Source organism: Phalacrocorax aristotelis, chromosome 2 (assembly GCF_949628215.1).
Source record: "Phalacrocorax aristotelis chromosome 2, bGulAri2.1, whole genome shotgun sequence".
NCBI lineage: Eukaryota > Metazoa > Chordata > Aves > Suliformes > Phalacrocoracidae > Phalacrocorax > Phalacrocorax aristotelis.
In genome coordinates, this window is record NC_134277.1 from 9,000,311 (window position 1) to 9,024,473 (window position 24,163).

Below are 24,163 nucleotides of genomic sequence, written 5' to 3' on the forward strand. Positions count from 1 at the left end.
ATATAATTTGTTTGACCCCAAAGAAAAGCCAAAAGATTTTTCACTTAGAGTTAAAATCTATAGGTCCCAGTACCAAGTTATACCACTGAGTGATTGCAATGCCATAAAATCGTGAATTTAATTCCCCAGTGAGACTTTCACAGCTTTACATGAAATCAGAACTGAGTCTATACACACGCCCTAGGTTTTAAAACTGATTACTGTGCTGACATCTCTTTCCATTGCCAGTAATAAGGAATAATCTCTGAAAGAAAATAAGGTGATCCTGTAAGTGATCCTGAGACAGAAGTGGCTATGCATGCTGAGAAAGAATCCCTGATTATCAGAGTATAACACCTCTTAAAAGCCACTTGTATTCTCATGGTAGCAGGCAAAGGACTCAAGGTAAGACAAGTGTGAAGAAATAAAAGAAGGAAAACAAAATGCAAGAAAAAAGGAAAGTGGGAAACAAATCCCTAGAACATTTGATTGATGGAGGAAAAGGGCTGAACATGTAACCAGGTTTGTGTAAGGCTGTGCAGGGAGTTTGCCTTCACAACACTGCCAGCTGGATATGATGCCAAATTTTCATTTTGCTACTTGACTTACAGTCCCAGCTTCTGGGGACAGGTGACTTACAAAAATACTTACTGTGATTCAAAAAAAGAATGAAATAAATCTTAAAATATTTAGTACTCAAAGGCATTATTCAAGTTATATTTAAATGGTCCTTCAAAAGGTAAACATATTTGGAAGGTAAATTAAAAGGATCCAATGTTTAATTTCACTAGACGGGATATTTTTAAAATATCAGGTTCTTTTGAAACCTTATGCCTGATTTGTCAGTGCTTAAAATTTGTAATAATTCACAAAATCTGGATAATCAGCTTCAAAGCATTTTCATTTCCAGGGAAGGCAGATTACCGTGGCATGGATGGAAAAAAGTAAAGTCTAGTAGAAAGGCGGGGGGAAATTCCAAAGTTCAAGCCCAGAAGTGAAAAAAAGTTTTAGCTCAGAAACAATTTCCCAAAAAAGGGCAAAATTTTGGATCTGTTACATAAATTATGGTTATTTTGGTTTGCATTGGACTATGTAAAAAATCAACTGTACCTAGCAGGGGTGGTAAATCCAGAAGTTCAAAGAGACTTTGGGCTCATTGCAGTTATGTTCAGTGTGGTCATTTATGCGGAGTTAGTCAGTCCAGGTGCTGCTTGGAAGTGTTGGCCTTGCCATGCGTGCACTGTAGGAATATCTGAATACCGTGGTACCTGTAGGTGGGCTGAGAAGAGCCGGCAAGACCTGGACAAACATATAAAATCCACCAATTCTGCCTGGACAAAGTGTCCAGAAATTTTTCCAATAGTCTAATTTATTATCACTCTAATAAACACTTATTCTCTGCTCAGCAATCAATTTTCCTGTTTTCTAGTGGACAGGCGCCCGTACCCGAAGCCTGCTGCTGCAGCTGGCGCTGGTTGCTCACCCAGCTGGCAGCATCAGCAGAGCGGAGCCAGCAGGGCCCGAGCTGGCCCATCCGCACTGTAATGGGATTAATGCACATATGCTGGGCCATGTGAAGTTGTTTTCACTGCTGTTTGTTATTGCTTCGGTTGATGGACTGACTCATTTTACAAGACATGTTTCTTGGAAGACTTGTGCTAGGCCAGAACCCTTATTATTAATTTGGAGATATCTTTCACTTCCTTATTCTCCTTCCCAGTGGAGTGTGGGCTGTGAACTGTGACATAAAAAATGCCTTAAAGCCTTTTTTTTAAAATATCACCAAGAGTATATGTGTACGTATATTTGTTCCATGTGTTCCATATTTTCCTTTTTCCAGGTTTTAATTTCAGGGGCAGCATTTGTGAGGGTTTACTATTACCTTTTGCCTTGAAGCATTTAGCTGATACCAAACTTGGTAGTACGCATAAGATATGACCTTAAAACAAACTAACCTTTAACAGTTATTCTTTATTTCTTTTCTATTTTTAATGCCTCACAAAGGAAGATATTTTTATAAGTAGAACTATAATTATAATATTCTCAATTTTTTTCCCCCTAATGGGCACAGAATGGTGATTATGGCTAAATTATCAAGCCAGAATAGTATGAGCATGAAAAACATGAGAGGGTTTATTAGAATTCCATATTTTATACTTGCTTTCCTTCTCTTAGGGCAGGAATCTGAGAATATATAATCAATTTTCTGTTGCAGTCAACTTTCTTAAGGAAAACAATATTGGACTATATTCAGGAGAGAAAAATACTGAAAAAAAACATGTTTTTTATCCAGTTTGAGGGACATTATCACCTCGATCACTACAGTGAGTTTGGGTTGCTCTATCAAAAAAAAGATAGATTGTAGTGGGAATAGACATGGTCCAGAGAAGGATGATGCCAACTGCTGAAAGTTGTTCACCCATTGAGAACCCAATGAGTAAATATTCTTAGGCAAAAGGTTGACCAGGATTCAAGAAAGGACCAGTCATTCTTTTGGTGTAACCATTTTTCACCCATTGCACTTAAACATGTTTGCACCAGCTCTCTTGCTTCAGCACCTGCATCAGCACATTTGCTATCTCAGCGGCAAAACACTGCTGATTCAAGACCAACATCAGACAAGGCAGCGAATGATGCACGATGTCGATTCCTTGGCAGAGAGAGGTATAGGAATAATAACAGGTGAAATAAGAAATTCAGGAATATTTTGTGGGATTTGGCACAGGGCTCCCGACAGGAGGTGGCCTAGTCATTGCAGGCAAACCTATTTGGGATGTTAAGGGAAAACAATATTCTTAGCTGACACTAATTTTTTCATTCCCAATACGATGGGATTTTATGTATAATTGCAAACTGCTCCTCCTATTAGCAGTTCCCTTGTAGTTGGCTGCAGGGAGTCTCTGCTCCCCTCCCGGTGCTGTTCCTTGCCAGGTCATCTGCCCAGCATCACATTCAATTATTTATTAATGGTTCTTTGCAAGTTTTGAAAATGTTTCCATCGGCTCTGTAATATAGTGCCCTCTTGTGACCAGTCCAAAACCAGTAATCACACACTGGTAAAGAAAATATGTGGGATGGTGGATTTCATATCTTATCTGCCTCGATTTTCAAAAGCCTGAAGTCAAGGTGATGGCCATGGCTCTGCCAGAATCCTCCTACAGTTGGACTTCAGCACAGTTATACTTCCCCAGACACATCTGAAATGACAGAATAGCAAAAAAGGATCGTGAAATATCGCATACAAAGATTACAACTTTATCCAGAGCTGTATACACAGAAAATTTGTTTGTTAATATACAAAGATCTCATTCAGTCTGTACTGAAATTTCTGTACTCTGCCCATGATAATAATAATGAAAAGGAAAAACAACCACTTTATATGTTCTTTCTCTCCATCATGGCCACTAACAAGTGTAATTTGGTTGGGAGCAAAGAGAAGGAGGCAAAGAAATACACTGGGGAATTAAGAAAGCAAGCTGTGGGGTCACATTTTAATGAAAATTTATTCATGGATTCCTTTTTTTCTCAGTGTCAAATGAATTATTACATTTATGTGTAACACTTTGGGTTATGCACTCCCCTGTGTGAAGCCGAACTAAAGGAGGCAGATAAGACGCGGTGCATTTGGCAGAGAAGGGGAAGGTTGCCGAGTGGTGCTGCACTGACAAGGGAGTGCTTGGAGCAAGTGTACCTGCATGGGCCAGGCAAGGTGGGGACGACCAAGCAGGAATGGTACTTGGGCTCTCATATGAGCCAGCAACTACTATGGCGAAAGCCCTGAAGGTTTTATACTCCAGACAAAGTCTGTGCCGCTGTGTATTTGGGGCTGCGCCACCCGCGCCAGCCACATTACAGAGCTGGGACGAGCTGATGCCCACTACCTGTTGTCCGCACTTTGTTTTGCTCTTTAGATGTATGGTGAGACCATGAAGAAATAAGTGGGATGTGGATAAAGGTATCAGGGACTGTTTCCTGGGAAATTAGTCTTTTAGGGTTAAATTGCTTTTGGCCTGCGCTGAATGTGGGAAGATTCTGGCGGGGAATCAAGGGGATGAGCGTAATCTGGTATTCCAGCTGTCTGGACTCTGGTAACTCAGGGGTCATCAGCACTCTTTCTGCTATAATGTCTAGGGTTTGAAGAGCGCACGGCATAAACACAACTGAAGAGGAAAAGAAGATGGCAGAGAATTTTTGAGGAAGATCTCTCCAGTCTGGAATATGCCAAAGTCAGCTCTGTGTGCTCCAAAGTCCCCACGCTGCTGTCGGTCATTACAGAGAGATAAATTGAGGGCAGCAAGCAACAAGGTGTACATTTTTACTGTTGTTAGGATTTTGCAGCAGTTTTGTAATCAGGATGGTTTGCCCTAGATGGAGTCAAAATGGATTTACTCCAGAGAATTTACCATTCTTTTTCTTCCTAATTGTAGTGTCTCTTTTTTTCCCCCATGTGTTATAAAAGCAGGTAGAAGCAGGGAAGAGGAGTTATTTGAAGCTGAAACGAGTTCTCTGTCTCTCACATGGACTTCAGTTTTTCATGCCTATGCCACTAAGCCGTGATCTGAGCCTACAGAGTTCCCAGATTGGGGCTCTTTGAAGCAGAGTTCAATCTTGCAAATGAGAGGCCACAGCAGAATTGTACTTGGTTTCGAATTTGGGACTGAAATTTCAAAGGTGTGCTCTGCCTGGATTTCAGGCTTGATGCTGAGGTCTTCTCTCAATGAGATTGAATAAGCTTTTTTTTTTGAGTTTGGATCTTGAAAGATTTGGGATTACACTAAAAAGAGAAACAGACTGGCATTACTGATTTTTATAGTTTTAAGTTTTCCCAGGACTCAGGCTTCTTTGAGCTTTTGACAAGTTAATTTACAGGCCTGCTAGAGATGCATGTTGTTATGGGAATTTTCCTGAGCTATAATTGTGTTTTATTTTACTAGTACTACTGTGAAAGTGCTATATTGGTGCAGCAAGTGCAACTGCATTGAGGTGATGAGCAATTAAAACCACTTCTTGCATAATAGAGCACATTCTATCATGTTGCACTTACTTAATGTACCAGTGCAATGTGTTATACTGCATTTAGCTAAATTATGGTAAATCACCTATTTAAAGAAGTTTTCCTTTCAGCCTCTCCCATGAAAAAAAAAAATGCTGGAAACAGTAAAAGGATAATGACCCATAATGCTAGAAAGATAAAAGTGGGATTTCAGTTGTCTACTGAAATTAAAGTCTGTAGCGATGTTGTTAAAAGCAAGCTGTTCTCCATCCCCTGTTGCTCCCTTGCATCAGCGTCACAAAATGTAACAGATCCTTACTTATTTCTACACGGCAGAGTAGCAAGACTGAAGAAAAAGGAGTTTCTGGTGGAGGGCAGGTGGAGTGAAGAAAAAAAGCAGGGGGCTGTGATGAGTTACAGGTTCCAAGGTCTATGAGGACCTGAGGACCAGTTCTCACTAAGGGTGGGGTGAAGCTGTGGGCATGGAAATGCAGTTTTGTTGTTGTTCATAACTTGTGCTCCTTTCCTCCCTCTCTCTCTGTTATCCCCGGGCCAGCTTACTGCAGCACCAGGGGGCAGGGCATGGGAAGCCTTTCCTGCTTTTTCTCTCTGGGAAGCAGCTCAGTATCAAAACAGGCTTGGCGTCTGCTTTGGGAAGAGAATGTCAGATTCCGTTGTTTCTGGGTACACGCTATAAATATCAAATAGATGTGTTGCAGCGTGTCTTGAAAGAACAACAGATCATAGTATTAAATGCATCATCACAACAGTCGTCTTTTACACCTGAGTTTGGGATTGCATCTGTCTGGACACCTGAATAGGCTTCCATCAGGGGCTGATTGTGCTTTTATTTTGCGTTATCTTCTATGCGCTTAAGTTTTATATCAGTTAGGGAGCTTGCATGGTCCTACCAGTTGTTGAACATTAATTCCCCGTGGTTTTCAGAAGAGTAAACCATACCTGCCCCAGGGAATGCAGGTCCCGGGGGGATCACTCTCCTTGTCATGCAAAGGTATGTGACACCAGTTAGGCAGGTATTGTCCTAAGTGGGTCAATAAACCTGCAGGCCTACTAAATAAGATACAATTTCCCCATTCATGAAAGCAAAGTAAACTAAGTGTTTCTCTAAGCCTGTTTGTGCTCATTCTTCTCCCTGCTCATATAATGCTCAACCTTTTTCCTCCTTTTTGGTGCTTCTTGTTAACATTTGCTGTTTTTTTCTGACAGTTTTTATTTCCTCTGTGAATTTACCCTGTTCCATCATTTTCCTCTCTGCTTCCATTATTTCCCAAAACCTTAGTCTCTCTCTCTCTCAAAACCAGTTTCTGAAGATAGCAGCCCTGTGCTTGTGCTGCATCTGGCAGGATTAAGGGGTTTTTTAAGGCCTTGGTCCCACGCGCAGCAGCCAGTTAACCTCAGTGTGTCCCATTCCCTCCCCTGTGTCACTCAGAAAGCCTTTTTTTACAGGAAATCCTAAGTCCCCCACAGTTTGCTTCCCATGAAGACAGTTTGCTTGCGCAAGCTGTGTGGATGATTGTACTTAACATATATGCCTGGTGCTTTGCCTGGCTCTGATGATGTGCTCGCTCCCCGCGGGGCTCTGCTGCACATGGGCCGCTTGCGGGTGCGATGCCCGCAACAGCGAACACCTCCTGCTGCCGAGCCCACAGCCTGCCCGAGTACCCAGCTCAGTCATGACACAGTTCCCACAGAGACAAACTGTATTTCAGTGTAAACTAGCAGCCTCCCCTGATCCTGCAAATGTGGGTAATCACTATAAGCTGGTATTTTATTTCCATGTGCCTCAGGTCTGCTGTGGATAGTCTGGGTTTACTTTCTCCAGCTGGACCCTTCCCCTTGGCTCCAGCGTGCGTGAGTGCTGGGGTGAGGGTATGAGATGCCCCAACCCACCCGAAGGGCACATCTACTCCTTTCCTCACCTCTGGTCTCCATCCACCATGCTGGGGCTCACCTGGCCCTTCAGAAAACTTGTTGGGATGCTAAACAAGTGGAAGATTTTTAAAATTTTAATTCTACTGCCTTATGCTCATCTATTTTTCTAAATGAAAATGATTGTAGTACATGTCGTTGCCAGTCTGAAAATACCATTTCTGTCTGAAAAAGCATCTGCCCTACTGTTGCAACCTTCCTGCCCATTATCTTGTTAGATGGTAAGTGTTAACCGGTTGTGTCTGATCAATACCTGCTTGGGAGGACTCCAAGAAACCCTCGGCTGGTTCAGATGCTGCTGTCACTTCAGCAGAGAGGGGCTCAGCCAGGCTGACTGGGGAGTGATGCCCTGCAGCGCGGAGGGCAGTGCTGCAGGGCTGGTGGAAGGCTTGTCCTTCAGACCTAAGATAAAATTCTGAAGTCCTGACTGTATTGGGTCGTTAAACCCCCCACAACAGCTTTTCTTTCTGGAAGAGAGAGGGTGATAGCATCAGGCTCTTGACTTGTTTCCAGCTGCAGTAATTGGCTTCATCAGGTTGAACAGGATACGTGTTTTCACTCCCTGCAAAGCTCAGAGGATTGTTTCAGGGTTTCTAACCCCACTGTAAAGCCCATCAGATGCAAACTGCCTGCCATCTGCCATGGGTCACACCTGAAGTCAGGTCTAGCAAGGACCTTCCTACAGCAGCATGGATGAGAAATAACAGAAGAGTGCCAGTCCTCCCTTGGTAGCCCCTTGACAATCGCTGTGCCAGCGCAGAGCTCCGTCCCAGCAGCCCGCATGGCCCGGTGCAATGCGACCTCAGGCCCCGAGGAGCGATGCGGGCTCTCTCCTGTGAGGCCTGCTGCCATCTGCTCTCTTGACATGGAATAATTTTTTTGCCAACCTTGCTGGTCATGCTGGTATCTGGAGGCTCATTTTTCTGAAAGGTTCAGAACAACTTCAGGACTTAAATTTCCTTTACCCACCAATCTTCCTTAATCTTAGGGATTGAGAATGATAATTCCCTTGACGCTGACTTTCATCAGACTGAGACTCATTCAATTATCTTTCACGTCTGCTGATCTGAAACTACAGGACTTGAGAACTTGCCTTTTCCTCTAAGTCTGTGGCTGTAAATGACTGGAGCTGTCCTAACAGTCCTGCTACTACTTTCTGCCTTTCACTAACTCTTACTGCTGACTTACTACATGTGAATTTTATAACTTTTTATTCTCTGGTTTTCATTTGTCAGTTGCTAAACTGAAAAAATATCACAATTTCATTTAAAATATTTTTTTAAAGCTGGATTTAAATTCTTATTCCTTCTCCTATTTTATCACATAGTTCTGCTTTCTGCTTTCCATAATCTCTGACAAATAATGAAAATTCTCCTCAAAAGCATGTGGGTCCTCCTATTATCTTATAAACCAGTCTCTCATCTCTGATAGTGTGTACTTACTTAGTCTCATCTGAGAAGCTGTACAGCTATCAATTTGTGAGCACTGACACAAATGCAAGTCTGCATTCCTGTAGCTGGATGCAATTGCTTCAAATTCTTTTCCCGCCAGTGCTCAAACTTACTCCTTCTAGAAATGAAATTGTCCCAGACCTTCTTGTCCACTGTGATGAGCCATTTAGTCTGGTGCCCGGTCGGACACACAACAATGTAAAAAGAAGCAATGCTGGCTCAGGCAAGTGCTCCTCTAGCCCAGTGTTGGGACTCTAACCACGGCAATAGCTGATGCTATGTTGGGCTTGAGCCTGGCCCCTTTTAGTGGTCCATAAAGAGGCAGCCCTGTACAGGGCTGTTAGATAGTATATCCTGCCTATTTCCTTTAATATCTATCAGCTTATCAGTTGTCCATCAATTTTTGTCCTCCCTTGTTTTATATCATGGCAAATGATCCGTGCTGTCTTGCTCTCTTGGTGGTGTCCAGCGTTTTGTTGGCTGTTTAGGCTGCCTCTGCATATTGAGCTGATGATTTGGGGTCCTCAAATAATACCAGTGACAGCCTCATGATCTTTGTCCTGAGTTTCAGCTGCCAGTCCCAGGTTCAGCATCACGGCAGCACCCATGGGCAGGGTTCCAGAGACGCTATGCCTTTTCTGATGGTAAAACATGGGAAGGGTTGGCCAAGTAGCATGCCTGAAAATACAAAACCTGCATTGGGGACATAGTGCTTAATACAGTATTCTCTTAAAAGAAAGCCTGATATTTTGTCTTGTTTCATCCTAAACAAGAGGCGAGTGGGCAGAGCTGCGGGGCTAAGCAAACCCACGTGTGTGCTGCTCCTGGCAAGAGCTCAGTGACTGCAAGGGACACAACATCCCATCTCTAGTTCTGTTTTCTCCACGTGCGTATTTCCTGACTGAATTTAAGAAAGGTGTGTGCAAAGAAACTGGGGAACTCTGCCACTGCAAATATATCATTGGTCTTGGATTTCCTGATTTCATCTGTTCTGCTTAGCAGGTTTTTAAAAATTTCTGCCAAGGCTCCCCCATTCCTCTACACGGACTCTGTACAGCACCAAGGCTGCTCCGTTATTTCTAGTAATCATTGCTTTTTGTAATCAGTCATTTTTGTAAGTGTGACTACATGCCTCTGTCTACACTCACAGACACATAATGTATTTCACCAACCAGACAATTTCCTGGAAGTTGAAAGAGGAGGAGGAGTTGGCGAAGTGAACTCTGCTGTTGAAGAAATCCATTATGTAATGGAATAAATGGCTTTATGCCTGAAAGTTACAATTTTCAGCATCATTTGCACTGAACACCAGCCCCAAAGAAAGGCAGGTATAAAAAATGAGATGCAGTGATGACCTTTATCAGTTGTGGTGACAGCTATAAATCAGGCTGCAAATTCTCATCAGCTCACTGGACAGAATTCATTAGAGACAGAGGCTGCTGCATTGCTTTTTGTCTTTGACTGAGGTATGTCCTATTTAAATAAATGCTCTTGTACTAGAACAGATCACACATTTCAAAACAGAAGCCCAAGAATATTATTCATTGATTCTTTTGAGGACTAAGATAATACGACTTACAGACCAGCTAAATCTCACAGTGTTTTGCTTGGGATATAATGCAGATCAATTTGTTCTTCTCTTTAACAGACCAATTTTCTGTTCATTAATTCAGATGCTGTGTTGAAGGCTTGTGTTGAATATAATAGCAAGATTTACAGCCCTAACAAATCAGCGCTTCTTCATTTCTTCTTCCTTATTCATACCAGATATACATGCAGCAGACTAGCACCTGCTTTTAAACTTGTTACACTTTAACAAATAATGGAAAAGTCTTTCATCTCCTACTTCCAACTATGGAGCAACTTTTATGGAATCATCTTGAAGTTTCACCCTTTATTAGAGTTATGGTTTTTTGGACCATAGAGAGCAGTAAAAGTTTAGTAGCAATGTCATTATGGGCAGTAACTTAACTTCCATCAGTTCATGCATTGCTCAAGAAACAGCTACCAAATATTAACAGCCCCACAGACTCATTAGATTAATAAGCTACTTCACCTGTGTAATGAACTTTGAGCGGAGTTTCATCACTGCTTTTTTCTGTAATTAGGAAATATCCTGAGAGGCTTAAAATTATGCAAATGCTTTGCTGGCCATATTTAAAATGTGGTTTTTCTGTATAGAACTTAGTATGTAATCGGAAAACATTTTGTGCTGTTGACATAGGGTGATTATTAAAGCCATAATCTTTTTCAAAATGTCTGATAGGTAATATTCTGCCTTTCAGCTGAGTTGTTCTTGTTGTTTCTGGAACACCTGAAAATAAAAATTTGAACTGTGTACTTTCCTTGTACAACAAATGATGCTTCAACCTTAATGGCAAGGTGTGAAGGGAGCATTAACATCTTTTATGATATCACCTCCTAGGCTGCTGACATACAGGCATTTCTTTAGTATTTGGACACAGAAGCTGCAAGTCGAAGTTGTAAATAAGTCGGTGCTGGGTCAGACCCCAGAGACTGTCCCTTCTGGTGTCTGGCCCAGGACAAGAGCAAATGCTTAGGGAAGATTTTAAAGAGTGGATGAATTTCTCAAGGTGATAATTCAGGATATGCTTCTAGTCCCTCACAATCTCAGGTTCAAGGGCTTTCTGAAAAGCCTCTCCCCTCAAAATCTGTGATGGATTTTTCTTCCATTTTTCCGATTCTTGTTTGGACCCAAATAGAATCCTGGCACCCGCTCTACTGTGGGACTGTGGCTTCACAGCTTGTTTGCCTTTTGTGTGAAGCAAAAATCCCTTTTATTTGTCTTGAACCTGTCACTGCCTGATGTCATTTAATGCCTCCTAATATTTATTTTAGAGAAGGCAGAGAACAAGAATCCATTATTTGTCTTCTCCATGCTGCTTATGATTTTTTGACATCTGTCCTATTTTTGTTCAATCAGTTCTTTTCCAGGTTGAAGGCTCTTAGTTTATTCAGTCATAAATCATATGAAACAATATTTTAAAATCCTGAATATAATCAGGCATGCTTACAAAAATGCCATGCCCTTGGACAACACTCCAGAACTAATGACAAAATTTTAATACTGTCAAATCCAAACAGAAACCCTCTTCAAATGCAAGTCTTAATCTAATGCAGTTCCTGCATTTTTTATTCAGGACCGAAGGTGATGATAAAATTTATTCCATAGTTAAAAGAAAAAGGTGCTTTGAGAACTTTGCCTGTGAGCCTGAAGGGCTGCTGCTGTGGTTTGGACACAGAATCTTAGGTCTCTAAAATCTTGTTGTCTGGAGAGGATCATCTATATTGCAGCGACAGTTTGGCCTCACAGAATCCGATTCATCCCGATCTCAGGAAAGATTTTTTCTTCCCATGCTTCCATGTAAAACTGTGATATGTAGGAGATGACTGTTTTTACTGATAGTAATAAGTAGAGCGTAGAAGCTTTTCATCTGCACTTTGAGAGCATTTCACAAAGATGGTCAATGACTGTAATGAAGATTGTCATCACCAGCTTAGAAGAAAAAGAAGACCGAAACATGGGTAAGGAAGGAGTATGCTAGGTTCGTACACCAAAGTTTTGAAAGAAACGGATCTCTGGACCCAGTGTTGTCTTCAGCAGGTTACCCCGAGCTGGGCAGTGCACATTGGTTTGTGGTTACAGTGAGTTGCGTCTGTGTTTTATGAATCCAGTAGGATTTAAACTCAGGTTTGACTCATCTGAGGACAACCCACAAGTAATGTTTAACCCTTGATACGTCCCTAACGCTTGTGGAATACACCATGGGAACCTCCCTGGGGTAGCCACAGTGAGGGTAGCCAATGAGGAATTGCTTCGCTGGCTGAAACTGGAGGCAGAAGTTTGGTAGGATCCATCAGTCCTCAATCATAGTTTAACCAGGTTGCAAAGAAACAGTAACCCTTCTCCTGTGTCAAGAAATCTCCTGAGGCTTTTCATAGCAATGTGCTTGGGACTTGTGTTTTATATTTTATCTGTGGGGCAGTGCACATAAGCACTGATCAGGCTTGAACTTCAGCTTATGACAGCTGACAAGATCACAGCCCTTTATGCTGTAATGTTTCTTCAACCTGAACCTGTGACCTGCCACCCAACCCTCATTTGGAGTCTCTTTCATAAGTCTTCACCCGCCTTTCTGTCAAGTAGGTTTTGAGATTTGAGCTGGAGGCTATCTCCCACCTGTGCAGCAGCTACTGCTGGGGATCCTCGTCCAGATGTCCTGAGTGCTGGGGTAATCCCGAAGTGCAATAGGAACAAGCTGATTTGTCTTGTTCTATGTGAAAATGGCAATCTCTTCACATGCATTCCTTCTGGTATTAATTTGCAGGACAAAGGCAGAGCTGGAAGGTCTGCACAATACTAGGTTCAAGAATCTGCTTTGTTAAAGGGTGATTTGCCTTTACCTTTCAGTCACTTTCTAGGCATCTGGCTTATTAGACTCCCACAGAGAATGAGGGTCTTGGAAACCTTTAAGTATAAGGAATGTTTTTCGCCCTTGATTTTTTCTACACTAACAATGTAGCAAGCCATGTATATACATTCAAACAGGTCAGCCTCTTGCATTCAGCTCTGGGAAAGTGTGGCAGAATAAATATATGGCGGAATAAATGTGTGGCAAACATTAACCATGTTGTTCAATGACTAACCTGGAAGCCACTTTAACAGCACAGCAATGGCTGCGTTAATTTAAAAAAAAAAAATTCTGTGTTCTTTACAGGGAAGTTCCCAGCAGTACTTTTGATTCAAGCCCATAATTAGGTTCTACACAAGCAGACAATTTCATATTTCCTTAATGTTCTTTTCTTTTCCTTCTTGCAGATAATGAATTCATTTATAGAAACCAGAATGGCACAGTGATTCTGAGGAATGTCGAAACTAACAATTCAACAATATTAATAGAAAACAAAAAAATTGTAAGTATTTTCTATAACGAGCAGAAGAATTTCACAGTTTTCTTGCAGCTGGATCAGTAAAGCAGAAAATGACTTGGGTTTCAACTTAGTGTATTGTCAAGGAGAAGCAACACACCAGTAATACTATGGCCTACGCGGTGACTGATAATGTGAAATTGAACTTCAGCTTTTGTTATTATTCTGCAAACTCAGTTTCTTTCATACTACAGGAAAGTATCATATAGATATTTGAAGCTAGTCTTGCATATCATATATAATTGAAAGATGTATAATTCTCATCTTTGCATGCTTAATAGAAAAGACAATTGATACAATTTACTGTCTGTTGGTAGCACTCTCCACGTTCCTCCATGCAAATACTTATTTTTTAATTCGTGGATGTGCTGATCTTTCTTGCTTGATGGTTGAAATGTAATTTCAGTGTTGTTAATGAATAGTGTTGATGAATGAAAGTGGAGTTGCATATGAGAGAAACCCTAAGAAATTACTGGGAAAAGAAATTAGGTGGCCATTAAAATGAATGAAAAGAAAATAAATTCACAGCTGATACAGGGTATTATTTATAATCATAAAAATGTTTTGTAACATTGTTTTTTGTAGTAGATGAAGCCAGCATTGTGACAGAAGTTACTACATTAAATGTCAGAGTGTTTCCAATATTTCCTGTAAGAAGTTAATTTCCAATGTAAAATACACTTATGTTAGCTCCAACAATGAGATATAAATCATGTTGTCCTGGTAAAATCATCACACAGTACCTCCCTAAGGTTTTGATTAACCTGAGGTGTTTTAGTTGTACTGTATCACTGAAAAACTACAAAGGCAAAGGATGGCTAACAGAGACTTATCCTAATGCCCCAAGATCTGCAGAAAGCAGCTTTAGAAGCTCAAAAGCTTAAAGTAAATCTACAAGAAAACTATAAAACCATATTCCAGGTTGATTTTATTTTGCAGTATGAGTATATGACTCATACAATGCTCAAGTACAGTATTAATTCTTTTTCAATGAGTCAAAGAAACTATCACTCAATTATTATTGCAGGACCAAACCTTAAACTTCACATGCTGCCATTTAACCTTCAAATTTTGCTATATCACGTAAGCGATCCTCTTTTACCAGATCATAACCCCTTTCTTTATAATTCTGCTAAGGGTAAAGGAATAAGATGGGTTCCTTTAATACCAAGGTCTGCTGAAGTCAAATTTCTTCCATTTGGCCTCTGTTTATTCCCTTGGGTTTTAATTTTTGCCATTTGTAAGCAAAGCACAGGGTTACAATATAATCCTACTTTTCATGCCATGGTCTCCCTCCTGCCTGTTCTACCCTTCATCCTTTGCCCTCTCAGTAAAGAAACCTGTGGATCACCTCCACATTAATCCAAAAAGACAACACAAGAGCCACCGTTACATCTCATCCAGGAAAGTTGTCTTTGTCCTCTTTCTTCCCAACCCTGGGCCAGAAAAACTTTTGTTGCCTTGGTATGTTCTCCTTTCTCCGTGTTATTAATGTAACAGCAAATAAAATCTGTCTTTGTGCTGACACTGCTGGCTCTCATGCTCCCCTGCCACCCTCCATCCTGATCCATGCTGGCCTGTCAACCCATTAGGTAGCCCACAGAGGTTGTAGATACCCCATCCCTAGAAACATTCAAGGTCAGGATGGACGGGGCTCTGAGCAACCTGATCTAGTTGAGTCCCTGCTCACTGCAGGGGGGTTGGACTAAAGGTCCCATCCAACCCAAACCATTCCATGACTGGTCCCTTCTGGCTTTGGCTCTCCCCTGGGTTCCCCACGCACTGCCTCCAGCCTCGCTGGCTTTGGGGAGGACTCCCCAATGGGAGAGTGCATTTCCCTGAAGCCCACAGTCCCCCTTCCAGTTTAGTCCTCAGGAATCTCTCAAGGACTTGCATCTAATTTGTTAGGTGAGAGGATGAGATTTAAAAGGCGGTAGATGAGTGGCGTGTTAGTGGCACCTCTCTTTGACCTTGATGCACCAGCAATGTATTATATTGAAACACACTGGAAAAGAGAAGGGATGTCTGCACTATACGAATGATAAGTGGAGCAGCAAAAAGGGTAATTCCTGACAAGTCTGAGATATTTTGGCAACTCTTCTTGTTAGTAAGACTTACAGCACAGCTTTTTGCAGAACCCCGGTCAGGGTGCATCTGGAAAACTGCATCACTACAGCATCCCAAAGACTTTATTAACTGGGGAAAATGGGATAGTATTCCTCAGCGTTGCCTTAATTAAGACAGGTAGTGGTGTCTCTTTATAACGTTTTTCTCCAGCAGGTATTCACTGTTTGTTATCTCCAGCACTTTGGCCAGTGACTGCAGCTGACAACAACTGTGAATAAAATTAAAATTTAAAAATAAATTGATATTTATCAAGGTTTTCTACTACCTGCTGCCCACTGCTGCCCCTCCAGTCACTGTGCAGTAGGTTTGTAAGGAAAATTCTGACTTTTTGAGGTAGCTGCCTGGTCTGAATCACAATGCAGTTATGCTTTCTCTTGTGGGAGCATATATGTGCCCACATAACACATCTGGTTTTTGAAAAGAGATGTGATGTATTATTTTTTAAGACATTTAGTCTGGTAGTATTCTTCACCATTAGAAACATGTTCATAACAATTAGTTCTACGTGTGGTTGACTTGAAAACTGAAAAAATATTTATTTCAATGTCTGATTTGTTTTCTAGGTCTCCTTAAAGGCTATTCGATATGAAGTGTCACCTGACCGGGAATATGCACTTTTTGCTTTTAATGTTGAACCAGTAAGTAAACAGATTCAATTTCAAAATATACAGCCAGTGGTGGGCTTTTTTTTTTCCACTTCTATACCAATAAGATGATATATTAAATTAATTGCTTCTTATGAAACAAAGAAAACCCCTCACTTAGATGTTCAGAGAGCATGTCATACTGCCATCTAGTAGAGGAGAAAGGTATAAATTACACCGTGGAGGAAACCCTGTCATTGCCAAGATTTTATAGTCTTTGGGAGGGGGATTGTAAGGACATGTCTCTACTACAAGGATTTCTGTTCCTCTTCTGTGCGTTTTTTTCCATGGTGCCTTTTTCAGTCACGCTATAAATTTCTTCCCAAGAACAAAAAGCAACTGTCAGTGTCTCCCACAACTGAAATAATGCATTAATTATGGTGTCACCATTCCCAGTGCTGCAGTTAGGGTTGAGCTATCACTTTCATTATAAATCCTTTTCTTCAGAGGTTTAGGTATAAATCATTTGTAAGAAATCACCGTTGGGTTTCTGCTAAGTTTTAGATTAGGGTGAATTTTCTACCAAACTTCAAAAGAGAAAAGCTTAATGAGTCATTTTTAAATGATGACTAAAGAATCAGACACATGGGAAGCAGTCTTTGAGCATGAATAATATTTATTTTCTTTTTAAATTCTGCTGGTATAAGACCTGAAATGTTTGAATAATAGCTATGCTGTACTACGTGGATAAACTATAAGCCCCATACATTTTCTTTCCGTAATCTAGCATTGTACCAATTCCTCAAAATGAAAATAATTAATTCACCAGCAACTGTAATTCTTCTTCCATAAAATAAATCTAGTTTCAGCTGCTAACCAAAGGAAATTTGTTTGTCCTTTAGGTAGTAGAAGTTGCGGCTCTGTTGCTTATCTGATATCTCTGCTGTCATCTTTGGAATTATTCCTGACTCACGGTGGTATAAAAGTCACGAGAACCACACCTGGTGTTAGGAATAGTTCAAATAAAACTGTATCAGAACCTTAGAGGGAATTCATAGACTTTTTGCTGGGAAATCATTGTTGGTGCAACTTCATTTACCCAAAGCTTAGCAGAGTTCTAGACAGAGATGGATGTGGAAGTGTTAAGTGAAATCTAAATATGGGGAAGAAGAGCCTAATGGCCACTGAGCAAGCAAAGGCTTTGCCTGAAAACACCCCTGCCTTGTGTGCCAGAGGTGTCTTGTAAAATTCAGTTCTTTCAGTGGAAACTGGCCTTTGGATGTGGAAGCCCTGTGCTGACACTGCCCGGGTGCATTGCGCAAGCTGGAAGAGCCCCGAGTAGAGAAGGCTTTCTCAGTTCCTCTGAGAAAGAGAGAAAATTCCTATAACAAGAAAAATCATGAGAGAAAAAAAATCATTCCTAAAAAGCAGTAGTAAGAAATTTCCTTTTCATTCTCAACCTTTACCTGTCAAAAGGGCTGCAAATTGAGAAGATATGCAAGAGGCAAAGTTACAGAGGATTTTGAAGCCCAGACTTTGCATTCTGCCTGCAGAGGAATGCTTGATGTAGGCAATGGAGGAAGAGGAGAATGGGGATGGAAAGGGATGGGCTGGACGTGTTTTTTCCACATCCTCCTCTCTACATTTCAGTGCTTGCAGATCTGCGGTTTTGGGGTGCAGGCAAAACACTGGGGTTTTGGTGCTTTAGATGCCTGGCTGGAGAAGAGAGAGCAGCACACAGCCAGGTGCTCCCTTCCTCACACCATGCCTTCTTCCAGAAAGGAAAACCCGAGGTGGCAAGCTGGAAACATGACCTTTGGGAAGACTTCAGGATGTGACTAGACATATATGTGGTGTAAAGCAACACTGCAAATTGTTCAGGTATTCATATAGGAGATTATGATAGCAAGAGTCCCTGAAATAGTCTTCTGAAGCAAAACAAAACAAAACTACCCTTCTTTTTCCTTTACGATCCATGCTTTTAAAGGTTACAAAGATTTTTTTTTTTTGAAGCAGCATACTAATAAAGGGGTAGTAAGATTCATTCTTGAATATTGCATCCTTAAGCCATGATGGGTGGCTCTTTGTTTATTAAATTTGCAATAACAAATTACTTATTCAGCTTTCTTTTCACTTGGTATGCAGACTGTGGCTACAAATAATTGCATGTTAGTTAGCTTTTTACATTTTCTGCATATCAAACTGAATTCTTGGACAAAATTCAAATTATGCTGTTTTCTGCAACACAAGAAATTGATTAGCAAAGCCTTGGGCAGTTGTCCTTGTTGCAAAGTCAAAAGGAAATTTCAGGAAATGTATTGGCAAAGGGCATTTGTTTAAAGCTTAATTCTACAAATACTTCTGAAAAATAAACTTCTGAAACTATTGTGTACTTATTTTATAGATGTCAGAAAGTGTTGCTTTATTTTTTGCCATTTAGAAGTGTGACGAGCTGCTTTTTAATTGTTTTCAAGTATGGAGGTTTTCATTATTTTTTTACACAATACAGTTGTGTGCATTTCCACATGTGCGTAATATCTTAATACATATCAAATGAATTAATTGTTTATCTGAATTCTTGTATGAATGGGTGTAGCCTCTACTTTTAAAACCAGCTAGGAATAAACATCAAAATAGAAAAGCATAGTGTGTCACTCCAATTTTTAAGAAAAATTCTACAAAGTCATTTCCTGCCAGTAACAGCTTCCTTCTGAGCTTTTTCTATTTATTTGCACGGAAGCATCTCTACTCAGCGTTGGGTCTGGGTAATAGTAGTGACACCCACATTGGAATAACACAGCCCTGAACCGCCAGATGCTTATTTTGCAAAGATATTGAGGCAACTAATGTGTGTTTTCCTGTTGTATCACTTCATCATCTTAGAGGATGATGAATTAAAGCATGTTCCCTAAAATACATTTCTCCCAGGAAGCTTGGCAGGCAGTTGTGAGCCCGGCGTGGGTACATTGTGGCTAGTCAGGCTGTCAGGTTTCTTTCTAAATGTTTTTTTGCAGTGCTTATATTTACAGAGGTTTAATCTTTCAGGCAGCAATATTCTGGGTAAGTCTTGTGCTAATAGGGAGCTTTTATAACCTTGAACACAGAAGATTTGTTCTTTTTCGGGAAAGGTCATAGGGAAGGCACCAAGCTTCTTTGTCTTTAAAATACTCTTGCAATTTTTCTGTTGTTTGATTGGGTTTTGTTTCTTTACACTAGAAGGTCCAGCCTGAGGCTGAAACCACAGGGTGAAGTTTTGGGAAAGCGCTGGGGAATAAATATACCCACAGAGAAACTTTGATTTCAAATCATCCTTCCTCAAAGCAAGTGTGTGGGGCTCTGGCTATAGAGTTCAGTAACCCCAAAACACATTGGCAAATCGGGGTTTAGCCATGGCATCTCAGCAGAAAGGGCCCAGAGGTAGCGTTTCTGCGACTGGGAGAGTGATGGGGTAAGAATAATGACAGAGAACCAAACTTCATGGGCTTTCTGTGGTCATCAGAGTTAACCAGTGGAGTTTGTGTAATGGTGATGAAAGAAATAGAAGAAAGTAAATGAAAAGTGATTTTCCTGAGTGACATGGTGAGACATTAAGTAGAGAATATTTAATTGCCTTTATTACGAATAGCTGTCATAATGCAGGAGAGGAAATAGAGTGGCCAAGATTCTTCTTAAAGCTATTTGTTCTTCATTTCCAATTTACCAGTCCATTACTGTGTTTGAGCTAGTTAAGAGCAATTACACACAGGAAATCCTGGCTGATTAATACAGACCAAACTGCTAAGCCCTCTGAACAATTAGGGCTTACAGACTCTTACAGCTGATACAACAGACACTATTACCTATTTTGCAGTTGAAGGAATGCGTTTTTAAAATGCTGAAAGCTGCAAAGAATTAATCGTTATTGCAATTCGAGCAGGCCCAACTATTTTTTTATTTTAGAGTAGTCTGAGTGATGAGTTCAGCATTTCTTTTCTCCCTGCCTGTTGCCATAGCTCTCACAGGAGTGGTGGGACCAAAGAGGCCTCAGAAAGACTGTCCAAACCCTGGATGTTGTATTTAGAGCATGAACGAAGTAAAAAAGCATTATTTATAGAAAGCAGCATATTATTAGTGGTGTTACTATTTTTAACTATTTCTCCAAGTCTAGTTACTATGTGGAATGAACAGGTTTTGTGCTTATGGCTCCAATTACAACCTCATACTGCTTTAATTAGTTGTATGGAAATTAAAATAATATAACGCTTGTTATTTCCAAAACACTAATGGGTATAAATATTAATGAATCCTCACAACATCCTTTTGAGTTAGGTAAGCACTATTATTATGATAAATATGCCTCTGAAAATTAGACACCATCATAACTATCATCAGTAATATGGCTAATATTGCAGCTATGATATTTATTACTTAATTGATATGGATTTGCCAGTGCTAGAAATAGGTTTGCATAAACCTGTTTTCTTTCTGTGGCAATAAATATATTTAAAATTTACTTTTTTCATTCTCACCCAATGTTGTTTACAGGAACAATGAAAATCTATAGTGATTATGCTATGTAAAGTGTGCACAGTTAGAGCATTTGTACCATAAAATCATACTACCTGGTTTAGTGATTTGTTTAATTTTTGGTGATTGTTGTAAACCGGTAGAATTTTTGAGTGGAACATTTTGAAGGGAAAAGCTTATGTTTATAATTTTCATTTTCATATCCTTTTTTTACATTAATGCAGTTTTGACTCTCTGTTGCCCATGGACCAGAAGGACGCTTTCTCTATTGTAAAGCTGCTCAGTATAAGGGCAGTGTTGATGATTATCAAAGGCTAGTGGCTAAAACTGTTTTACCAACATTTTCAAGCCTGAAGCCCTGTAACTTTGTTTACTTACGAGGGTTCATTAGCCGTTATTAGCATAAATAACTGTAGTTTCACTCCCTACATTAAAAGAAGAAAGAAAAAAATCAGTCCTAAGAATGTAAAGTTTATATTAATTAAAATCTTTTCTGTTATTACATCTGTGTGTATGTGTATCTTCAAGCAAAATATCTTGTCTTTTCTCAATTCAGCAGAGAACTGTAGTCATTCAGTGCTTCTGTAATGAGCAGCAGTCAGGCCATGAGCGAATTAGTGGAATCCCATAGATCATCTACTCACCAAATCTATTACGATTTGCTAAATATCAGGTCTTTTTCATGAGAACAACTTCAGTTGCTTCCATAGAATAACTATTACTAATACCATTCAGATCATATTTAATCTTTCAGTGAAATGCTCACAGCTTCTGAAAACTGCACCATTTTTATAAGCACGCCTGTGTGGGGTTTTAGCTAGGGAATCTGGGGCGCCAGGGCTCAAAGTGGGGGCTGCCTTTTTCCTCCTTCTTCTTACTTATTCTTACGTCCTGTTTTGAGTCATATTATTTCAACAGCCAAGATCAGTAGAGTAAATATGCTCATTTAATAATGCGCTTTTTATCCCATTTGTAGCGATAAGGAGAACAGAAGAGCTCCAGCTACATTTACATAACAAAAGCTACGGCTTGTGTGTCCAGAAGTATTGTATTAATGAGAAAGTACTGAGAACATAGGAGAGGTTAATTTTCTGGCTGGTAGTTTGCTTTGGATTTGAAGCTGAAGCAGCAGCTATTATCTGACAAAATTTAGACGCAATAATTTATATTAAGTGTAGAGCGTTGTGGGGTTTTTTTAATTATAAATCTGGTTGAGTTAAAATACCCTCTATGAAAGACTGCCTATCTTTTCTAATCTTAAAACCACCATGAATCAATTTCCTAATCTGCTGTTTTCAATGTGGGCTGAACAGCAACAAGGTAGCCCAAAGAGGATTTTGAAAGGCATAAGAGAAGAAGGTTGATTCAAAAACATTTCTACACCTCCCTTTGCTTTTCTGTCAGACCTGGGGGTGTGCAGCTCTCCCAGGACACCAGCACTTTGTGGTCATCTTGCATTAAATAAACCAAAGTTGCTAAAGCCTGAGCAACTGGGAGATTTTCCGACCCATGACTCTCAGTTCAGGCAGAAGTAGCAATAGCTGTGTCAGATATACCGACATACCGAGTTTTTCTGTCGCATGTTGGTATCAGTAATTGGTTCAGCCTAATTAATATTTGATATCTGCAGTGGCACAGAGAGAGAGGGAAGTTTGCCACACAACTCTAGGGGGATTTATGGGTTTTCAAAACTCTATTACAGCGTTGTGCAAACACTGCCTTCTCAGGTGTCCTCAGCTGTGCCTTTGACAGCAGAGCCCTTTCGCTCACGTCTTTTTTTCTGCTGCACATGCTTACAAAATTAAAAACTCTTGCTATGGGAGGGTGGATAGCCATTTTAATTGAGTAAACATGTTATCAGGTGCTGGGAATATTTGTTCTTACTGCTCAGCACTCATCGCTCTGTCCAATGTCTGTCACATTGTGTGTTTAGAATAGAAATTTTTTTGATGCAAGCAAAGGATGGTAGAGCAATAATTGGTGACAAGTCTAATTCTAGACCTCCCTTTTGAAGGAGAAACTACACAAACTAATTTCATGTTGGTAACTTTCAGGACCAATTTTGGACTAACACAGGGGAAGAAAAGAGGTCAAAACTACTCTTTATTTGTTTTGCAGGAGCCTCATGGTTCATTTAAAATCCCTACAAAGCTACAGCAGAAAATGTGTTCCTTTACATAGCCTTATTCTTTGCTCTTAGCAGGAATCCTTCTGCTTTGGCACAGCCCAGTTTAATTACAGAAAAATTTCCAGCTTAAACAAGGTGGTAGGTGGGGTTAGGCATTCAAATCATGAACTGCAGGGACATTTTGGTAGTTAAGTTCCTTGGCCCATGAGGCAAGAGGTTCGTATTAAAATTAAGGGTCTGTCATTGTAACTCTGGGTAGAAGCAGCAATAAAGACTGCAGAGTGAAATCACATATACCAAATCTGCATACTTCTTTATTTTCCATTCTTAATAAAGGGGAAACGATAGGTACTGAATCTCATCAAAGAGGAATCGGTGAGTGGAGCTTTCCTGTGTTTATTGTCCATGGAAAAAGGTGTTTGCACCCCTTAACTGCAAGGAATGGGTGCTCACCCCAGCATCACGTCCTCAGGGTTTATCGTGGGTAGCCACCACGGTTACTGTGGCCTGCAGCTGTTTCCCGGAGCAAGCAATAAGGCCACATTGGGATCCCAGTTCTTCAGCCCTGTTGCTCCCCCTTATTGGGGGATGTTTTCAGCAGGAACTTTGTGCTTATGAAATTATGATCTAGATAGATTCTTAAAACATGATGTGATGTGTTTGCCTGAGCCGAGCAGCAAAGCTCTGCTCAGCAGGTCTTCCTGCAGCCCTCAGTTCTCACATTCCAGTTTTGCTAATGGATACTCCCCTACAGCAATGGTTTCAGTAAAACTGCACCAAATCTCAATTTCTTACTGAGTCTCCATTCCAGGGACTCTTGTTTAGCATGATTATTGCAACAAAATACTAACTGTGAAATGGAATGCATTAAAAAACTGAGTATGCCGACTTCAGCTGCTGTGCCACCTCTGAGCTTTAACCATTTTCTATTAAAAACAAAGGATTAAACTCTTGCTGTTCTTCTAATAATGTAGATAAATGGAGTTAGGACTAAACTTTAAGCCTCATGCTTTGAGCTGGAGACTTCAGCACAAGCTGCACAGACATGACTGAGCCCAAAATACTATTTCAGACTAAGTTGGACAGCCTTGCTCATGTAACAGAGGCCAACAAACTGTATCCTACATTTTTTCAGATACAGATATACATCAGTAAACTGAAAAGCAAATCCACAGTTCCAGGGAAAAGCAGAGTAATACCAAAAGTCAGAAATAATTAGCCTGTCATGCAAGAGTACATAGGTATATTATGCATTGGTATCAGCTATCAGCAGCCTTCCGCTGTAAATATTTTTTTTAGCAAATGAGATTTTCATCAAACAGAGAAGGGAAAATAAAAAGACTCAAGGCAAAACACTATGATACAAAAACAACCAATTTTTCTTTGCTTGGATAATATTAGATTTTTCATTCTGCTTCCTTTTCTGAGTGTATAAATGTTCTAACTTGAACAGACAGACTGGTAGAGATTAATTTTCTAACAAAATTCACAAAAC

The 24,163-nt window shown here is 40.3% G+C and overlaps 1 protein-coding gene across 4 annotated transcripts in view; it reads left to right on the forward strand.

The window, feature by feature from the left end:
- DPP6 (dipeptidyl peptidase like 6) overlaps nucleotides 1–24,163 on the forward strand; it is a 578,451-nt gene that overhangs the window by 409,615 nt on the left and 144,673 nt on the right. For all 4 annotated transcript variants that reach the window (XM_075082347.1, XM_075082346.1, XM_075082349.1 and 1 more), the window contains exons 4-5: nucleotides 13,214–13,308; nucleotides 16,014–16,088. In XM_075082347.1, coding sequence (XP_074938448.1) covers nucleotides 13,214–13,308; nucleotides 16,014–16,088 — 170 coding nt within the window. The remainder of the gene's footprint in view (nucleotides 1–13,213; nucleotides 13,309–16,013; nucleotides 16,089–24,163) is intronic.